This window comes from Desmodus rotundus, chromosome 6 (assembly GCF_022682495.2).
Source record: "Desmodus rotundus isolate HL8 chromosome 6, HLdesRot8A.1, whole genome shotgun sequence".
NCBI classification, from domain to species: domain Eukaryota; kingdom Metazoa; phylum Chordata; class Mammalia; order Chiroptera; family Phyllostomidae; genus Desmodus; species Desmodus rotundus.
Genome location: NC_071392.1, coordinates 93,587,611 through 93,609,207, shown reverse-complemented (window position 1 = coordinate 93,609,207; position 21,597 = coordinate 93,587,611). Strand labels below are relative to the sequence as shown.

The 21,597-nt window shown below is 48.9% G+C and overlaps 1 protein-coding gene across 1 annotated transcript in view; it reads left to right on the top strand.

Moving 5' to 3' along the window:
- Positions 1 to 21,597, top strand: part of LOC128781280 (histone-lysine N-methyltransferase PRDM7-like) — a 50,356-nt gene that overhangs the window by 21,825 nt on the left and 6,934 nt on the right. The window contains 2 exon segments of the mRNA XM_053927400.1: positions 20,588 to 20,737; positions 21,159 to 21,254. Coding sequence (XP_053783375.1) covers positions 20,588 to 20,737; positions 21,159 to 21,254 — 246 coding nt within the window.

Below are 21,597 nucleotides of genomic sequence, written 5' to 3'. Positions count from 1 at the left end.
GGGGCCGATCAGGCCTAAGAAAAAGTACATAAAACCCTGTGAAAACTGCTTTGCTAAGAATGCCCTCAGTTTTCTCATAAGGGTCCAAGCACGAAATGAGTTTGTTTCCCAAAGTTTCATAGCCCTTTAGCTAACTGACCTGACTGAGAATAAGCCCTGAGAGTTCTTTGTGTGTTACCTATTGTTTGATACTGACTGCCTGACCATGACTGATGAGCTTTACCTGTATTCCTGTGCAAATTGAACCCAATAAAAGCCCATTGAGGAAAAGGCTCTTCGCCCTTCTCCTTGGAGAGATCAGCCACCTTTCCTCCCCAAGCAGATCATGTCTCGGTAGACTTATTCTCATCCGCGGTGGATGGGGGGCTCTGTGGGCAAAGCTCCTCCACATCTGGTGCCCAAACAGGGACCTGAGAAGTCGGGACCTGCTTTGACCACAGGCTAGGAGCCATCATCACGAACAGCACACCTAAGAGGATGGAAATGAGTGCTTTCATCCCCCCCAGGGACAGGGCCGTCTCTCGGTAAGGCCCCCAGGTGTATTACAGATGAGAGGAAAGGTTTCTGTCGTGCTGCCCCTTGAGCGGTTCTCTTCTCCTTTCTCTCCCCTGCACCCTCTTCCGTGAATAGGACTCTTGCTTTCTCTCTCCCAGCATTTGCTGCATTTTGCGGGCATGGGTCAGGCGTGTAAAGGCCACTAGGGCGCCCACTGCTAGAAGACTCCTGTGAGAGGATGAGCTGGAACGTGGACCGGGACAGAATGCTAGGTTTCCCACTAGCTGCAAGCAAAAGTCCACGCAATGAGAGGCACACTGTAAAAGCATTCACAGTCCCATCCCCTGCAGCTTGATCCCCGCCTAGGTTTAGGTTTGGGGAGGAGAAAGGAAAGACTTTCCCTTTTATCAGCTTTCGTAGTGAGGTATTTATGAGCATTTCAACTTCTTGCGGAACGCCGAAGAAAAGAGGCACTTCCTCCCTCTGGCTCGAGATTTCGGGTGTCCCTACATGAGTGGGGGCCTCGTGGAGGTGTCTGGGGTCGAGTCCCTGAGACCTGAAGGGGCCTCACAGGGAATTCCATCTCACGTAATTTAACTTTTGGCCCATCCGGGGGAAGTGCAATTTAAGGGTTGGTCACCCAGTGCTCCAAGCCCTCCCAGCTGGTCTAGATGACTGGGAAGAGAAACCGAGTCCCATAAGCAGGGTTAGGGTCCCCCAAATATCCGGTAGTCCTCCCTGACTGTCTTCCACCAGCAGCACATTTCGACCCACTACACTCTCCTCACTAGCAAGAAACAGGATCTGAGGGTGCAGACAGAGTGAAAGCGAAACCAGAACTGGTTTTGTAATGGCCATGCTTGTGGCAGGAGGAATCTGAGAAAAGGTTCTTTTATTTGTTAAGGAATTTCTATAAACATTTCTAAAAATCCTCAAGCATGGGGAACGGGCTCTCGAAGGAACAGGAGCAACGTTTCAGGCTAATTCAGCAGCTCGTTAAGGCTGCTGATGTCTCCCAGATAAGGGATCTTTAGTTTTGGAAATATGGGAAAAAGCAGGACAGAGATGCTTTCATAATCAGGAAAGCTTAGACAAAAAGAGAAGGGACAGATGGGCACCAGCCAGGCCCTTCCCTGGTGGACATCATGTCCTAGCCTGGTGAGCGCCAGCGTGTGCACACTTGCAGCACAGTGGGGCCTCATCTTTCCACCAGGACGGGTAACATCGGCGGAGGGGGATCTGGTGTCCCTCTCATCCTCTCCTCCCCGTGCGCACGGGAGCAACTTTCCCTGCGCCCAGAGCCAGGCACTGGTCCCGGCCCGCTGGGTCTGCCCCTGGGGTACAGTTACACAGCGTCTAGCAGCAGACTTAGAACTGGCGCAGACAGCACATCATGGAGGGGAGTTCCAGCCAGGTCATCTCTGAGGTAAGGGACAGCAGCCCCTGTGCTTTGGGAGGCTGCTGGCATGCTTAATTTCAAAAAGGAATTTCTATTTTATTTGTATTTCTATAACTGGAATAGGGGGCATTTCTTAGCCCTGCAAAAGTGTGTGGACTCTGAAAGGTTTTGGTCTGGATGGGCAAGTTGGACGGATTCAGCGTTACATCCTCCCTGCCCAAACTTAATATCTGGGGCAGGGATCTCCTCACTCAGTGGGGAATACAAATCACCCTGCCGCCTTTTCCTTAGTGGCGACTGTACACATTCAGACCTAAATTCTCCTAGATCCTTAAGTGATCAGGCTAGACTGGAATTAGATTTAGTTAACCAATACCTTTCTTCCAGGCAGCTCACTAGGGTAAACGGACAACGACCTGTCAGACTTTTTTGCTTCTGCACACTGGGGACGCCTACTGCCTTACTGGGACAGTTGTCACCTAATTTAGAAATGATTCAGTGGTTCTTTTTATCCCATCCAACCCAGCACACTATTACCACCTACATTACTGCGCTATGTCAGCTTATTATCAGAGGCCGTGATAGAGTCATTCAGCTTCTTGGCCACGACCCAGCTATTAGAGATGTTCCACTCACCCAAGTGTATCTACAACAACTTTCTAGTCAATCTTTAGAATTTCAGTGTGCAGTCGCTGATTTTGTAGGGGGTTTAATATTAATTTACCTTCTGATAAACTTCTCCAAAACCTCCCCACTCTTAATATCCACATGGGGAAAAATTCAGCGCCACTCCTGTTCCCAAAGCTAAAACCATCTTTATTGATGGTTCAGGAAAAACAGGGAAAGCCGCTATCACCTGGAAAGAAGGGAACGAGTGGAAACATTTTCTTTCTGGAGGGCACTCTTCCACCCGATGGGCGGGAATTTCAGGGGCTCTTCTTGCCCTCCAGCATTGGCCCAAAGAGCCTCTTAACTTAGTTTGTGGCTCTGGTTATACTGTGTATACACTCCTTCATATAGATCAATCTCTGTTCAAAGGGTCCATTGAGCCTCAGTTCCTAAGTCTATTTCTAACCCTGCAAAGACTTTTAGATCAAAGGAAGCACCCCTTATTTGCTACCCATATCTGATCTCATTCAGGCTTGCCTGGACCTATGGCAGAGGGTAATTCTCTGGCTGATGCCCTTGTCAGCCTAGTGGATACTTTTCAATCTGCGGCGATGCCTCATCAATGTTTTCACCAAAATAGGCAGGCCCTACGTAAAGAATTTAGTATTCCATGGGCCCAAGCAAAACAGATGATCAGAGAATGTCCAGATCGTCAAGCGCTTTCAAAAGCACCCCCTACTCTTGGAATGAACCCTAGAGGGTTGCAGCCTCGAATGATTTGGCAGACAGGTGTTACTCACTACGCCCCTTTGGGAAGATTGAAATATTCACATATATCTGTAGAGACTTACTCAAGTCCTCTACATGCCACTCCCCTCCCCGGGGAGTCAGCAAAGCACATTAGAGCTCATTGGCTTGAGGCCTTCAGCCACTTAGGCCGTCCACAAGAAATCAAGACCGATAATGGCCCAGGATACATTCCACAAGCCACTAGGCTTTCTTAGAAAAATGGGGAATTCAGCATAAAACAGGTATCCCCTATAACCCTACAGGCCAAGCAATTGTTGAAAGAGCTCGCCAGACCTCTAAAACATCATTAAACAAACAAAAAAGGGGGAGTCAGGCAATACCTCCCAGGAATTTCACCATGCTAGCAATATATACGTACAACTTTTGGAATCGTGATGATAATTTAAAGTCACCCATAGACAAACACCTTGTGCCAAACAGGCCCGCAGGCCCACACCCTTTGTTCTTATACAAAGGCCTGTTAGGGGAAGGAAGCTAGAAAGGCCCAGTTGAACTTTGACTTGGGGAAGAGGGTATGCTTGTGTTTCCTCTCCAGAATGGACTTTGGAGCTGGCGGTGAAGAGGGTGAAGCCATATCACAGAAAAGGCTTCCTTGGCGGCAACCCACCTCCACTCCATTGGACTCCCCCGATGCAGATTTCTCTAAGCTGTGGGTCACCCCCTTGAAGTGGAATTCCAGTCAGCATTGCTGGGCAGATATTTGTCATCGCCTGCAGGACACGTTCTCTAGCAATCTCAAAGGACAAATCGATCAGCTCCAGCATGAGCTCCACCGCAGCTCAGTGACATCAAAAGCTTAACTGAACAGAAAGTGTTGCAGACCCTCCATGATAATCTACAATAGCTGAACCCTAAGAACTGGTTTGATGGACTGAATTGATGAGTTTGGGTCATGACAGCCGTTGGGCGCCTCCTTGTCTTAATTCTTATTTGTGCCTTACAATGTATATGGAGGTTATTTTCTCAAGATCGCATTGGGAAACAGCAAATACTGGTTTCACAGGTTTGACAACTACAATTGATTTCACAAAGAAAAAGGGGGGAGATGTTGGGAATCACCCTGCCTGGTTTCAGAAGCTGTAAACCCCCATGGCTAAGGCTGAGTGAAAGACCTTGGGACCACAAGCCATTAAGGAGACAAAGCTTATCTCCCTGGCAGGGGCACTGCCCCAGCCCACTTTACTTTACCCTGGCCCTGAGCTTGACCAGTTAGCCAATGATGGGTAAGATTCCTCAAGGAAGGGATGACCTAAGACAGTCATGGTCAGGAAGAGTCCCTCAGGGAAGGACTTGGAGGGGTATAGAAAAAAGGAGGGGATGGACCCTCGCCCCTCAGCTTTGACATAGACTGAGTCCTCATTCTGTCTGCAAGAAGTCACCTATTCTCTTGGCTGCCTAACTTCCCCTGCCTGATTTAAGCCTGAAACAATGACAGAGAGCAATACAGCCCTGTGGTGGTGGAAAGGGCAGATTCCCTGGGGTGATCAGGCCTAAGACAGAATACATAAAACCCTGCGAAAACTGCTTTGCTAAGAATGCCCTCAGTTTTCTCATAAGGGTCCAAGCACGAAATGAGTTTGTTTCCCAAAGTTTCAAAGCCCTTTAGCTAACTGACCCTGACTGAGAATAAGCCCTGAGAGTTCTTTGTATGTTACCTATTCTTTGATCCTTACTGCCTGACAATGATTGATGAACTTTACCTATATTCCTGTGCAAATTGAACCCAATAAAAGCCCATTGAGCAAAAGGCTCTTCCCCTTCCCCTTCCCCTTTGACAGATAAACCACTTTTCCTCCCCCAGCAGATCATGTCTTGGTAGACTTATTTTTATCCCCGGCAGACTGGGAGATCTGCGAGCAGAGCTCCCCCACACACAGTTCTATGAACACAGTCACAGTGACCCTGTGAACCTGGGATGCTGACTCAGGGGTGGGAGGCATTGCCCCGGAGAAGGGAGGCATTGTATCTGCAGAGGATTTTGGAAGTAGGGTCCCTGCACGTGCCTGGCCCCAGGCCTGACCTGAAATGAGCTAGCCAAGTCTCTGAATAAGCCATCTCCTGGGACGCTCCTCTGTGTCTCCATCCATAAGGGGACCCCCTAACGGATGGAACGACAGGGGGATCTTCGCAGTGGGGAGGCCGGGACTGGAGTAGGAGCCCACCCATGTCCTGTAAGTTAGGCAAGTGACAAGCATACCTGCCCCTGGTGTCTGAGCTCAGGGGAGGCACAGGACCACTCCCCCAGGTCTACAGGCCTCCTGCGGGGGATCAAGGGATGGCGTGCCCACTCTCCACCCGAGAGGGACCACCAGGGCCCCGAGAGAGCCCCCAGGGAAAGCCCCAGCCCTGGCCACAGAGGCTGCTGTTGCCTCCCCAGGCTACTCCCATGGGAACAGGTCCTGATAACCCGGGCCCAGGTTCACCGCAGATGAATGCCGTTTGGGGACACCAAGGACGGGAGGCTGCCAATTCCTTCACGGAGAAGGGGGCGCGAGCTCTGGGGGACTGAAGTGGAAGTTGTCACAATCCCTTCTTGGGTGGTTTAGCACACACTTTAGAGAGATCTAGCTGCTCGGTCACAGTTTGCAGCCTCGAGGCAAGGTGGGGGAGTTTCAGCCAAAGCAAGGTCTTTGGAGGGCCAGTCCGAGCACAGGCCTGACTTCCCGCGGGAGAACAGGTCCATGGGCGTGGGTCCCATAAGCACTGGCCGTGGGACCGTGGTCGGCCCCCCGTCCAGGCCCCAGGTGCCTATTTCTTCCCTGGGCACTCTACCTCTGAGGGGGTGGGAGACTGCTGGGAAGTGTGGCCCACGGGAAAATGCGTGGTCCTCTGGGTGGCAGGGAGGGCTTCTGTTTCTCGGGTCATGAGCCCAGGGACCCTGGGAACCTGGCCTGATATCTCAAGGGTGGGGCACGTTGCCCTGAGGGAGGCTTGAGGGAGGCTTGTGGTGGGGAGGCCTGGGTGCGCATGCGGGGTCCCGCATCTTGGCCGGAAACCAGCCAGCCCCGGCTCGCACAAACGCCATCTCCTGGGGGCCTCCCCACTGTTCTTCGCAGTGGTGGTGCCTGGACGGCGGGATCTGCGGGTTTACCGCCACGTAGGCCAGTTCCTCCCAACCCAGCCCCATGTGTCCGAGTCCCATGGAGGCAGAGGGCTGCTTATCGCGGGATGCAGGTGTCTTGTGTGGGTCAAGGGATGGCGTGGGCACTCCCCGGGCGAGAGAGGGCACCTGGGCCCCGAGAGAGCCCCTGGGAAAATCCCCAGCCCTGGCCCCCTTGGCTCCAGAGGGTTCCCCAGGCTCCTGCCCTGTGGCCTGGTCCTGCTCACTGAGACCCGGGTTCGCTGCAGGAGAATGCCTTTTGCCGACACCAAGGACCGGAGGCCGTGATGCCTTCACAGGGAGGGGGTTTCGAGCTCTGGGGGACCGAGGTCGCAGCGGTCACAGAACCTTCTCGAGTAGTTTAGGCCAGATTTTAGAGAGTGGAAGCCGCTCTGTCCAAGTTTGCCTTCTGATAAACTTCTCCAAAACCTCCCCACTCTTAATATCCACATGGGGAAAAATTCAGCACCACTCCTGTTCCCAAAGCTAGAGGCAGGGTGGGGCAGTTTGAGCCAAAGCAAGACTCTTAGCATCCCAGGCGAGGCGCAGGCCTGAGTCCCCCCAGGAGAACCTTTCCGTGGGTGTGGGTCCTGCCGGCCGGGCCCTCTCCACCTGACGCAGAACCGTGCCCGGCCCAAGCCCCCGCCCTAGGTCCTCCCTGGGCACTCTGCCTGTGCGGGGGCGGGAGAACTGTTGGGAAGTGTGGCCCATGGGAAAGCGCGCGGTCCTCTGGGTGGCAGGGAGGGCTTCCTTTTCCCGGGTCAGGAGCCCAGGGACCCTGGGAAGCTGGCCTGATATCTCAAGGGTGGGGCACGTTGTCCGGAGGGAGGCTTGTGGTGGAGGGGCCTGGGGCTCAAACTGCCCCACCCTGCCCCGAGGTGCCAAACTTGGACTGAGCGGCTTCCACTCTCTAAAATCTGGCCTAAATTACTCAAAACGGGCCTGTGACCGCTGCGACCTCGGTCCCCCAGAGCTCGAACCCCCCTCCACGTGAAGGCATCTGCGGCCTCTGGTCCTTGGTGTCCGCAAATGGCATTCACCTGCGGCCAACCTGGGCCCAGTTGAGCAGGACCAGGCCCCAGGGCAGGAGCCTGGGGAAGCCTCTGGAGCCAAGGGGGCCAGGGCTGGGTTTATTCCCGGGGACTCTCTCGGGGACCAGGTGCCCTCTCTTTCCCGGGGAGTGTCCACGCCATCCCTTGACACTCGCACGAGACCTGCATCCCGCGATAAGCGGCCCTCTGCCTCCATGGGGCTTGGACACACGGGGCCGGTGTGCGAGCAACTGGCCTACGTGGCGGTAAACCTGCAGACCCCGCCGTCCAGTCACCATCACTGCGAAGATCCCCTTGTTCTTCCATCCGTAAAGGGCCTTTACGGATGGAAGAACAGTGGGGAGGCCCCCAGGAGATGGCTTTTGTCCTAGCCGGGGCTGGCTGGTTTCGGGCCAAGACTTGGGGCCCCAATGCGCACCCAGGCCCCCCCACCACAAGCCTCCCTCGGGGCAACGCGCCCCACCCTTGAGATATCAGGCCAGGTTCCCAGGGTCCCTGTGCTCGTGACCCGAGAAACAGAAGCCCTCCCTGCCACCCAGAGGACCGTGCATTTTCCCATGGCCACACTTCTCAGCAGATCTCCTGCCCCCGCAGAGGCAGAGTGCCCAGGGAGGACCCGAGGACCTAGGGCCGTGGCTGGGGCCGGCCACAGTTCCGCGCCAGGTGGAGCGGGTCTGGGCGTTGGGACCCTCGCCCACAGAAGAGTTCTCCCGGGGGGACTCAGGCCTGCGCCGTGCCTGGGCTGCTAAGAGTCATGCTTTGGCTCAAACTGACTCACCCTGCCCTGAGGTGGCAAACTTGGACCGAGCGGCTTCCACTCTCTAAAATCTGGCCTAAACTACTCGAGAAGGTTCTGTGACCGCTGCGACCTCGGTCCCCCAGAGCTCAAACCCCCCTCCGCTACCCACAATCCAACTGGGCCCCTCTTGTGCTGATTCCCGAGTACGTGGATGTGCTTGTGCACGCTCTAGGCCCCCTGGGTCTCTCTAAGGAACTGTCCTGTGAGGCTGGGAGTTTCTCCCACTGCTGCCTCAACCCCCACAGGTGTTTTCAATCAGAGGTTTGAGGCTTTATTTCCCCAGGCTGGAACTCTAGGTTGCTTGGTCTGTTTTGCTCCTCCGCTGTTCCTCCCGGTTTATCTATGTGGGAATGTGGGGTCTGCTAGCAGTTGCACTGCCTACCCCGTTCATTCCACAATCCGCCACCTCGCCAGAGTTGCCTGGAGTCCTCTGTGCCCTGGCTGCAGTCTCCGCCCCTCTTACCGGTCTGGATGGATGTTTCTTCTTTATCTCCTTGGTTGTCGGACTTCCATGCAGTTCGATTTTATGTCAGTTCTGGTGTTTTTTTTGTTTTTAAATTTTTGTTGTCCTTCTTTTGCTTGTGCGAGGAGGCACAGTGTGTCTACCTACACCTCCATCTTGGCCGGAAGCCCCAACTTTCTTTATCAAAATTGTTTTGGATATTCTAAGTCCTTTGTATTTCTATGTAAATTTTACAGTCAGCTTTATATCTTTTAGTTCAGTTATGTTTCTGGATCAGGGAATGTTTATTTCTTTGTGCAGCATTTTGAATAAATTTTTCTGATACATTTTCCAGTTTACTAATTACTAAGCATTTTATGCCTGCCTTATGGTTTTGATTTTATAGTTTTTGTGAGACTGTTCTGTTTTCTGTATCCTGTGCATTTTATGTTGATGCTTTGCCTTTCCCCAGTGGTTTCATTTTTTATCTACTGGAGATGTCTAGGGGTATCACTGGCATGGGCCAGTTTTGTTAATTTCTCATGTTGTGGAGGCTCCTAAGTCATGAGGTAGAGTAAGTAAATTTAGACCTCAAATCCATATGAAGCATATGTTTGTTTTCAAATTCTCAAGGGGAGCCCTTTTCTCCCCTTACCGTAGATTAAAAAGTCAGACAAGCTTTCTGGTCTTCTTGTTCATGCAGGTAGATTTTTTCTTGTTTATTTTCATTGAGAGCATAGGCCTCTGAGGTCTACAACTTTGCAAGAGATCTTAAATCCAACTCTCCACCTTACTCTGGAACCTTTTGTACTTTTCTCCTGCATTCTGTCCCCTTTCCTCCACTCCCGTCGGTTACTGAAATGTCTTATTACAAAAGCTTCTGGGGATAATACAAAGGTCAGTACCTACTTCTAGCTCTGGCCTTTGGTTCACTTTTTATTTCCAGCTCTGATAGCTTTCTCTACTTTCTTAAGAACTTAGCTACACTTTTTAAAGGGTGTTACCACTTATCCATCATTCCTAGACTTCAGTAGCTAGAGAGTTTTAGTAAATTCTGTAGAAAGCTGTATTGCAAGATAAAAAAATAATAAGACTGTGTGATTTAAAGATTGAGTTTAATTTACAGAAATCTTGGGTGTCAAAGCGTAACATTTTTAATATATGCATTTATCAATTTCTATTTTTAAATGGCAGCTCCTTTTAAAAAAAGGGATCAGGAGCCTGATTTTCCAGTCTGCTTCCTGAGGAAGCAAAAAGGCAGAAACTGGGTGAGTAGTAGCAAGTCCAGTTGTTGCCATAGTAAACATGGGACTTCCTGGCCATGACTCTACAGTAGGGAATGGAACCGCGCAGTGTCTCTCTAATTTGCCTCACGGTTTTGTTTCCGGTCTTTGGCATTGGGGTTTCTGCTATATCAAGGAATTGGCCTTTCCAGTTATTTTACTCTTTCAGTCAGACAGTGATTAGAAGGTCTCACTGGCTGTGTACATTGCACCATACTTACGAGTTTTGTAATTGCGTGACAATTACGATAAATTTAAATCAGGTCTTTGAAACTTTCCATGCATTTCCTTCTTGAGGGAAGCCCTTTTTCTCATGTGGCTATTGATGTACATTGTTTATAGGCCCTATTCAACCAAGGGGTGAGAGCATAGATTTCAGAATAAGATATGCCTGGGTTTGTGTCTTGCCACCAGCCTCTGCCTTTCTGTAATTGTGTGATTAATGTGCTATCTACATGTAGATGCATTGCTAGTACAGATGGAAAGAGAAATGGACCCAAGTATTGAGAAATAAGGCCAATGATTGCTCTTTGCTTGCCCAGTTACTGTCATCCTTTGTGGGGCATTGGTCTCGTGTGAGAACAGGAGGATGAACTGAACTACCTCCATAGTCTCCTCTAAAAGCCTTGAGTTTAAATTAGTGCAACTTTTGATCAAACAGATGAGCTTACGAAATGTCTGTAAAGTCCACTGCCTGGTCTTTTAGTCCTTAGTACATGGGCGTGTGCCTTTTTTTTTTTTTTTTTTTAAGAACTCCAGCAGTTCGTTTATGAGTTACCCCTTGGTGAATTTAGTCACATTGTATAAAAATATAACAATTTTTCCTGCCATAAGAGTATTTCTTCAGGAGCAAAATTGAGCACAAAGTCTTCCTGGAATATTTTTTATTATGTATACGTAATAGACAATAGTTCAGGAATACTTGGATAGTACAGAGGCCCCAACATTGTTAACATTTTGGTTTATTTACTGAAAGTCTTTTTCTCCCCCTGGTGTTTTTTTTTTTTTTTCTCCATCAGTGTAAATACCCTTAATATATGTGCCAGTTGGGTTCTCTGAAAGCAGACTGAGATGCAATGGGAGAGCAAGGGGCTTACTGGTGTGAGTGTAAAGGAACTACAGACCTGGCAAGCTCAGTGGGGGCCATGTGCAGGCCTTACAAGCTCAGTGAATGCAAGTAACCACACAGGATGGTCTAATCATAGATTCCTCACTAGGAGGGTCATAGTGCATAGTCATGTCCCTGGCCTGTAGCTTCCTTAACAAAGGTCAGTCTTTTACCTTAAGTGAGTCCTATTCATTTTTCTTATGCATCCAGTATAACTTACCTTTGAAACATCAGAGTACTTTTCCAGACTCCTCAGAGGCACCACCTGGCACAAGACCATGAAACTCTTCATTGTCTTGTCTACATACGATCTCTTATTTACCATGGTGAATGGCAAATGTTAACTGTCCTGTACCCACCAATGTGAAGGAAGTACGTATCTCTCCATTTTACTTTTTATCCAGTCCTAGAGATTTTCCTGCTTTGTTTTCTCCCAACTTCTTTTGTTGACACTGGGGAGTAATGACTGTGAGAAAAAAGGGAAAGGGTAGGATTGGGGATGGGAAGCCACCAGACAGCAGTGCACACCTGGCCGTCTCCGCCAGCCCAGATGGCCCAACGGTGGAGTACCTCACCGGACGGAAGTGCTAGGGCCTTGGACCACTACATGACCCAGTCATTGGGCAGTCAATAAATGTCTTTGTATGAAGTTTTTTAATTGTATTTAGGATTCTTTTTCTTGACTAGATTCCCAGAAGTAAAATAAATTCAAGTGTGTGAACGTTCAGAAGACCCTTTCTGTTGAAAGGGATCGTCTTCTACAGTGTCAGTGCAGAATATGAGCGACCTGTGGCATTAGATCCTTAACAGCGTTGGATCTTGTTTTCCTAATCTTGGCTAATTTGTACTTCAAAAATGTGTCTTGTCTCCCTTTTCTGACCCAAAGTCTCTTATGGTGTTTAGTGGGCTGTGAATTTAGGGATGTGGTTTTTAATCCTCTGTCCACAGGTCCAGAAAGAGGGGGAGGTAATGATAAGAATGAGGGCTCCAGAATCAGATTGGCCGGGCTCAGGTCCTGGCTCTACTGTTGACCACTTTGTGACCCTAAACAAGCCTTCTTGTATCAGGTTATTCATTCAAATAATGAAGAGAATGACAACATCTGCCTTACAGGGCTATTTTCAGGGTTAAATGAGGTAGAACACATAAAACAGTATGTCTGGTCCATTGTGTATACTTAAAGGTTAGGTATTATTTCAGTATAATTTTATTATTTTGGTACCGTAAGAATTAGAATGGAAGAGAACTTTTAATTCAGGCTCTATTCTTTTTCCAAGAGAAAGAACTGAGGCTTAAGGAGGTTAATACATTTGGCCTAGGTCACTTAACTTATGACTTACAGAGCTTGGACCTGAAGGTGGGTCTTTGATTAGTACGGGTTTTCAACCTTGGTATTTGAGGATTATTCTTTGCTATGTAAGGGCTGTCCTGTGATTTGTAAGACAATTAAAACTAGCTTCAGGGCAAAAAAACCTTGCAGTGGAATACCTTATTTTGCCGGGTATAATGCACACCCATGTTTTTGGCCCAAACTTTTAGGAAAAACTATGTCGTTTTAATTTTTTAATTCAATTATTTATTTATTTATATTTAGATACTTGTCTTTTGTTTTATAAAGGAATTTTAGCATTAGTTTTTGAACATATTATGGTACGAGAAATGTTATGTAACAAATAATTACAAAACACAAGAACAGGAAGAAGGTATTTTAGTTACTGCACACATGTAATGCACATCCTTATTGTTCCTTCAAAAATTTGGTCAAAATGCACATTATACACAACAAAATATGGTAGTCCAAGTTTTGGAAGAAGGGAGGAGTGCTCCGTCTTGCCGCACTGGCAAGACCTAATTTCTCACCACACCCAGCTCTCATGAGCTGTTTGGTGATCTAAAAACTATTTAATTGAAGATGGAGATTTGTTCCGTGGCTCCTGGATGTTAAACACAGCTCTAGGAAACATCTCCTTAGAGGGTATTCCTCTCCCTGGAAACAAATCCACAGGTTTAAATAGGGTTGTTTCACCTTTCTAAATGGTTTTTTTCCTTTAGTTGCAGGTGGCAAAACTAAAAAAAGAAGTATTTATGGAATTCCAGTGAGTGGGGATGGATGATGCAGTTCAAATAACTAAGGTAAGAGAAATAAAACCAGAGCTGTGAGGAGGCTTTGTCCCCCAAGTAAGTGTTCTCACAAAATAAAGCTAAAGTCAGGTTCTCTCCCATTCCACTTTATTTCCAAAGTGTAAGAGCAGCCTATTTTTTGTGATTAAAAACATTATAGCTATTATCCTTTAAGATGGTGGCTCTCATCCTGGTAGTGAACCCAAAACATGAACACTGTATGTCTGTTCATTTATTTAGGTCTAACTTGATTACTGTTTCATCAGTGTTTTGTAGTTTTTAGCATTAGATCCTAACATGTTTTGTTAGATTTATAACTATGTATTTTCTCTTTTGGGGAGTGATTGTAAATGTTACTATGTTTTTAAATTTGTTTTTTCAGTTAGTCTTTACTAGTACATAGAAACATTAATGATTTTTTTCTGTGTTGTCCTTATGTCCTGTGACATTGCTAAATGTACTAGTTCCAGGAGGTTTTTTTTTCTTTTCTGTTTTTTGTGCATTTTCCCATGGCCACCCTTCCCAGCAGTTCTCCCGCCCCCGCAGAGGCAGAGTGCCCAGGGAGGACATGGGGCCTGGGGTCAGTGCTGGGGCCAGCCACGGTTCTACGCCAGGTGGAGAGGGCCTGGGCGGGTGGCAGCCCCTGACCACGGAAGTGTTCTCCCGGGGGGGGGGGGGGGGTGCGGGACTCAGGCCTGCGCCCCGCCTGGGCTGCTCAGAGTCTTGCTTTGGCTCAAACTGCCCCACCCTGCCCCGAGGTGGCAAACACGCACCGATCGGCTTCCACTTTCTAAAATCTGTCCTAAACTACTCGAGAAGGGACTGTGACAGGTGCGACCTCGCTCCCCCAGCGCTCCAACCCCCTTCGCCGTGAAGGCATTCACCTGTGGCGAACCCAGCCCTGTTGAGCAGGACCAGGCTCCAGGGCAGGAGCCTGGGGAAGCCTCTGGAGCGAAGGGGGCCCGGGCTGGGGATTTTCCCGGGGGCCCTCTCGCGGCCCCGGTGCCCTCTATCGCCTGCGGAGTGCCCACGCCATCCCTTGACCCCCGCAGGACACCTGCATCCCGTGATAAGTGTCCCTGTGCCTCCAGTGGGCTCAGACACATGGGGCCGGGGTGCGAGTAGAGATCCTACGTGGCGGCAAACCCTCAGACCCCTTCGTCCAGTCACCAGCACCGCGAAGATCCCCCTGTTCTTCCATCCGTAAAGGGGTACCCCTTTACGGATGGAAGAACAGGGGGGAGGCCCCCAGGAGATGGCTTTTGTCCGAGCCGCGGCTAGTTAGTTTTGGGCCCAGACGCGGGGCCGCGCCTGCGCAGGCACGCCCCCCCCCCCACAAGCCTCCTTGGGGGCAACGGGCCCCACCCTTGACAAATCAGGCCAGGTTCACAGGGTCCCTGGGCTCGTGTCCCGGGAAACGGAAGCCCTCCCTGACACGCAGAGGTCCGCATGTTTTCCCCTGGGCCACACTTCCGCGCAGCTCTCCCAGCCCCGCAGAGACAGAGTGCGCAGGGACGACTTGGGGACCAGGGGCCGTGGCGGGAGGTAGGCCACGGTTCTGGGCCTGGTGGAGCGGGCCCGGGCGGCTGGGGCCCACGCTCACAGAGGGGTTCTCCCCGGGGGAATCAGGGCTGTGCCCTGCCTGGGGCTGGTAAGAGTCTTGCTTTGGTTCAAACTGCCCCACCCTGCCCCGAGGCAGCAATCTTGGACCGAGCGGCTTACACTCTGTAAAGTCTGGGGTAAACCACATTGTGTGGACACCTTTCAGACTGTCCGTAGGGTGGGGTTAAGGTGGGAGTCACTGGCATGCACTGAACAGAGGGAAGGACTGCTAATAAGCACCTACAATCAGAGAAAAATCTCCCAGGAGAAAGAACTATCCGTAGCCATGAGAAACCCTCCTCTGTATGGAGCAGGATGAAGAGTCCATTAGAATACAAACAGCATGTGACTTTTCACCCTGGATCTGAAATCACGCCTGTCTCTGGACAGGCAGCCTGGAGGCTGAGAGCTAAAGAACAACAACAAAATAATAAAAATGCCAGTCATCTTGCAAAGACTGGGGAGGAATGTCCTTGGCTAAGAAGACACCGGCAAAAGATCAGAAGCCAAGGAAGATATGACGCCTTGAGAGATTGAACTACATGTGATAAACCACAGCACTGAGGCTCACTGTCTCTTTTCATTGCCCATAAGTAACTCTTCAATAATTGTTTCTTAAAATAACTAGAATCTGTAATCTTACTCTTTTAGATTCCAGAATTCACCACCAAACGTTCTCCATTTTGAAAATGTGGACATTTGCCACATTGTGAGTTCCTCAGATAACCTACAGGGGGCACAATTTTACTTACAAAATACTTCTGATTTCTAGAACACCATTGTTCCAGGTCCTGAACTCATTTATAATGCTAAGATTCATGTTACTATTTTACTTAATTATTAATGAACTTATAACTAACACATTTTTACTTTTCATGTCTTCACATTTTATTTTAGGCTTTAAGTATTTTTTCATGTTTTATACAGCTAAACTAACGTAATTTTATTATTGCGTGATATCTTATTTACCCTTGACAACGCATGAATATCAACTTAAAGTTACTATAAATAATACAACTTAGTAAATTGTGTGGTAAATAACATGCAGAAATAAATATCTTTGTATACACAGAGTAATTTAAAGATATAATCAAAGAAAAGACTCATGGTGCATTCCCAATTCCAGTGTCTGGTCTAGATGATGTGCTCATAAAAAGTGGTCCCAAGGAACTGGTCACTTACATTGGGACCTGAGACTTATACCTTGAAACAGTCTTAAAAAAATATCAACAGTCAGTGATACTCCACTATAATCAACCACTTTTCCTGCTGACCTGCACTAAGATGTTATTCCCAAAATACCCACGAGATGGCAGCAGAGATGCACACTTGGGATACCTATTAGTGGCTTGGCCAAACCGTTTGGTTTTTACTTATAAAATGATAGCAGGTTTGTTTGTTTTTTTTAGCCTTTTGGGTTAAAATTTATTTTAGATAGATTTTACTTTCTTCATTGTTTCAGGAACTGCAACAAACAAAGCAAATTACAAATGATTTTCAAGCACACTTGGAACATCTAAAAACCTAACTCTTACAGTATACAGCAAGTCCAACAAATGGCACCTAAAACACGTTTATTGCTTCCTTTGCCATTATCTGGAAACCAGTCACAAGGAAACTGGGCAGTCCATACATTTAGACATTTTTAAATACATTTCTAAATACCATTGCCATCAACAGTCATTGACATTCCACCAGAATCAACCACTTCTCTTGTTGACTGGCACTAAGGTGTTATTCCCAAAATGAACAAGAGATGGCAGCAGAGAACCATGCTTGGAATTTTTTTTTTTTTGACATTGACCACGTACTATAGAGCAAGTTTCAAAAAAATATATAAAAAGAATGAAATTATATAAAGTGTGTTTCTTGCTCTCATTGCAGCTAATCTAGCAACCAGTAATAAAAGATAACTAGAAAGTCCTTATATTTAAAAATTATAAAATACACTTCTAAATAACCCGCAAATTAAATTATGATTGCAGTTAAAAAGTAACTTGAACCGAATGATAATAAAAATAGTACATAAAAAACACTCTGGAAAAAATGTATTGATAAATCCACACATTAGGTAAAAAGCCTGAAAATGCACTAATTTTGCATCAAATTACAAACCTGGAATGAATTAAATCCGGAGAAAGTGGAAGAAGGCAAATGTGCAAGTGGTGATGTCTGGACGGACATATACTTTCCTATTGAATAATTTTTTACTGTTATTCTATTACAGCTCCCCAATTTTCCCCTTTCCCTCCTCTGCCCATCCCACCCCACACACACACCCTTGTTTAGAAGCGCATTTACTTAATATAATAGCAGTTATTACCTATTTGGGTAGGATTTTCAACTATTTTTATTCTTCTATATAATTTAAGTAAGCGGCAACCACAACAAAAACAGGCTACCTCAGTTTGGGCTTAAAACGATGTAGAGGAAAACATGGCATAATTTTACAATAATTATAATCTAGTCTGTTGTGGTGACAACACCAGAGGCCTTTTCTGTGCTTGCCCAGCCTGATCTCAGAGGGGCTCCTTTTCCAATTTTCACTTCTTCAAGTGCAAATACAGTCGAGCAAAGAGGAAATGAAAGGTCTAGGTGAGCAGAGAAGCCCTGAGCAGCACAGCAGGAGAGGGAGTTTGCCCTGGGGCTGCCTCACTTCAGGGCCTCCTCACAGCCCTGATGCTACGTAACTAAGAAGCAGCACTGTTGAGTCGATACACAGTGTGCTGCTTCATAATTCACCTGTGACAACGCTGAGCTTCTTAACAACCCTTCTGTGCTCACAGCCATTCTGTATTAAAATTGAGGTATTTGCATTAAAGTTTCCATCGTCACCACACCTCAACCTTAGGACTCCTCTTGGCATTGACTTGGAGCCAACGACTATAAATTTACAGAAATGCACGTGGACCCCCCACACACACCCAGAGACCCCAAAGCCACACCCAAAGAGACCTCAGATCCGAAACCCATAGCCCAATAGATTCAAACCCAGGCCACAGACCTCAGACACAGGACCCAGATCCGTAACCAAGACCCCACAGCCAGACTCCAGAGCTGGAGCTGGACAATGAATCCTAGTTGCCAGATGCCAGACACAGAAGCTGAACCACACTATTCAGGGCTTGTAATATTCTTAATAGCATTTCTATAAATGACCTTGGATCCAGTACTTAAATATAAAGTTCATTCTTTTGATAATAAATGGTTTTCATCTCTCCAACAAACAGTAACTGCGTGACACAGTACATTTTGCACTATGGAAGTGTTCCTGCTGGAATAGAGCTCTGGATGCAAATCGGACACTTGGGGTGGTCAGGGCGCTATTCCGATACGGAAGGCGGCAGGGGCCACTGGGTGTAATGAGGGTGGGCAGAGTTTTTGTTGAGCCATTGTTAAGTGCATACATATACAACCAACTACTTCTCATCCTTTCTTTTATCTACAAAAATATGTATAGGTAGGTTTATTCTAAGTAAAGGAGAAAAGAAATGACACAGCATTCCAAATGACATGAAGGAAAAGCAAGTTTCCCCTGCACGTTGCCCAGACCCTGACCCCTGTGTCTCCTTTCAGCACGTGTCTTCTGCCTGGGTTTTTTTTAAACACGATTCTTTTTGCAGGATACTGTTCTCACATCACAACATTACTTAGAAAATTATTCTCTGTTAAATTCTATTAGAACCACCTTACCAGATTGTTTCTTGAATGAAATGTTATATATCCTCACCCATTTTTAATGTTCTATAATATTTCACAGTGTTAGAAACCATAACATAACAAATTCTCTTCTATTGAATTTGTTAAAATATGTAAGATATATTACTATTTAGTAAGATATATACTAAAATTATGTTATTATATGTGTTGGATAAAATATATTAAACATACTTCATTTCATACACAGGGAAGCAAAATAGGGGGAATTTTTTATGCTTTTCTTTTAATTTCATTTATTAATTTGAGAGAGAGAGAGAGTTGTTCTGCTTATGTATTCATTCATTGGCTGCTTCTTGTATGTGCCCTGACTGGAGAATGAACTGACCACCTTGGCACATAGGCAGGACACTAACCAACTCAGCTACCAGGCCAGGGCTACCAGGGGAAATTTTGAAAAGTGAAATTTCTGGGTCAGAGGGCATGAGGATGCTGTTTCTGGATGGCTATTCTCGAAATGATCACCGGAGAGTCTGCACCAAAGGACCCTTCCCCCAGCCTTTCAGAGCAAGGTCCCTGCACCTGCTTGCTCATCAGCCTCAGGGATTCCAGGAGTCCTCCGGATCCTCATACGGGCCACCAAACTGTGTTGACCTCAAAACTATAGCAGTCAGTCATTTTACCAGCAGATAAGGGGTTTATTCGGAAACAGTAAAAATTGCGATTTAGGACAATCAAGCTGTACAAAAACCATAGGCAAGCTCCACAATTAAAGGAGAGGTATGTTACTTATAGGGACAAAGGAGGAACTTGAGAGGGGTCATTTCAAACGAAAGTGCGGAGGAGAAAAGCGTCAGTTCAAGGTGACCATGGTTTCTCTCTGGCTGAGTTGCTGGGGAGTCGGTTTCTCCTGGGAGCACATATAGGTACATCTTCATGTTGGGGCCTGTGACGGACAATTTTTCCTGTAATGGACCCTGGGTGGTGCTATGTGACAGCACCCCCACTGATCCCAACTCCACTTTAGTGAGGTTTCCCTTTATGCAATTTCACAGTAATAATTAGTTAGTTGGCTTATTTGCAATCCATGGAAATCAAGATATATTTATGTGCTCGAAATGAGGTAAGGACCAGAGACGCTCTTCCCATTTTAACCCGTGAAAGCCAGCAGCAGTTAACACTGCCCCTGCTCTGTGGACCGCCCCTCAAATTTGGTATCTTATTTTTATGCAAAATACTTGTAGTTTTCTCAGTATTTTTTAAAATTTATTGTCTTCTTTAGTTTTATCTTGTCTTGCTATTTCTGAAATGTTTTTAGACCTGAGTTACTTAAACATACCTATTACTCATAACGCCACTTCTGTGAGACGTGAAATTCTCCCAGTGTGTTTTCCAGTGTACTTATTGTGTCATTTGATGTGTTTAAATCTTTGAACCCTCTGGAACTTGCTTTGTGTCCACCAATTGGGTGGTCAGAATTTACTGATGTAACAGTTTCCCAGAATGCAATGCAGTCTTGACCATGTCCTCACTGGTTAAGCAGCTCTGGCTGAAAGTGGGTTTGAAAAGGGAGGACACGGAAGGGCCTAGACGACAGTTGGGGATCCCGACTACAGTCTGATGGAGCAAAGACACTTTGTCAGGCGGCAGGAGGGCCACGTCCACCCGGCTCGGGGCTCCCAGCTCCTGCAGGGTGGGTCCCTCGCCAGCCACAGGAAAACAAGCCATGGAAACCGCCAAGCCACAGTACTCTCCCTGCAGGCTGCGTGACGGGCGCTAGCCCGGCTCAGAGCAGCCAATACCCGCGGGGTGGGGCGGGTCTTCCTCCCGCCAGTCTCGAACCCTGGAATAACAGACTGGCTCCGCCCCCTGCCCTCTCAGCTTCTTAAGACTCCATTGGCGGGCAGGGCCCTGGGATCGCAGCACTGATTGGCGGCTTGCTCCCACGTGGCTGTCCATGCAGGAACCTCGCCCCACCCCCGCGCCCTCACACCTCCAGAGGGCGGGAAGCCGGGGAGCTCGGAGAAGACTCTTCGCCTAGGTGGGCAGCGCGGCAGGGGTCCCGGGAGACTGACCCGTAAGCGGGAACCTTGCCATGTGGGACCCTTAGCCCGAGACCTTCAAAGTCCAGCCTAAGAGACCCCAGATGCCCTCATCCTGCGGGGCCGCAGATCCCTTCAGCATCGAGGGGCCCGCGTCCACCAACCCGGAGGACCCATCTCCGGACCCCCGACAGCCTGAAAACCCCAGTTCCCCTCAGGTCGGGCACCCTAACAGCCGCTCGCCCGGAAAAACCAAATCTCCCTAATTCAGAGACCCTGAATGCCGTCGTCCTGGAAACTAACTCGACAGTGGAGAGCGCCTGAAGCCTCTCGGCCTCAGGTCCCGCCCCCTCCCCGAGGCGCTCCTAGTGTCCGCAGCCAGGAGCACGCAGGCCCGCGTCTCCGCCGGAGAGACGGCGGTCCGATGGAGGCCGCGCCTGCGTCGCATGCCGGTGTCTGCAGAACCCGGTGCGACTCCGAGCCCTCCCCTGAGAAGAGCGCGTTTCCTGGCGCTGCGGCCCCGGAGCCTGCGCTGAGGGGGCGCGCGGGGGGGAAGGGGGAACGAGGGCGCCCCCTCTCCCGGCGCCCTGCCAACGCGGGAAAGGCGCTCGGCCCTCTCAGCGCCTTCTGCTTCCACAGGCGCCTCGGACTCGGGGCTGGGACGCCATGAACCCCGACGGGGGCCCAAAGGAGCGCCCTGCGGGAGTAGTGGGGCGGATGGGGCGGAAGCCTCAGGTGAGCTGTGGGGTCGGCGGGAAGCGGGGGGCAGGGCTCCGCAGACGCCCGGCCCTCGGGGTGACCCTCGCGGCGCGTGTGCAGGGCGCTGGTGGGAGAGATGGGGCTCCGTGTGGCGGGGCCGGGTCAGGGAAGCGGGGGAAGGCGCAGAGTGCGGGCGGGCCCCCGGGACGCAGCCGGGAGGAACAGCCGCTCGGGGACCCGGGACACGACCGAGAGAGACTCGGGCTCGGTGCTTGCGGCACAAGGACCACCGCGGCCCCGCCGGCTCCCTGCACCGGGGCAGGGCAGGCCTGCTGCGCGCATTCTCGCGCGCGTCACTGAGTTACTGGTGCGTCCACTC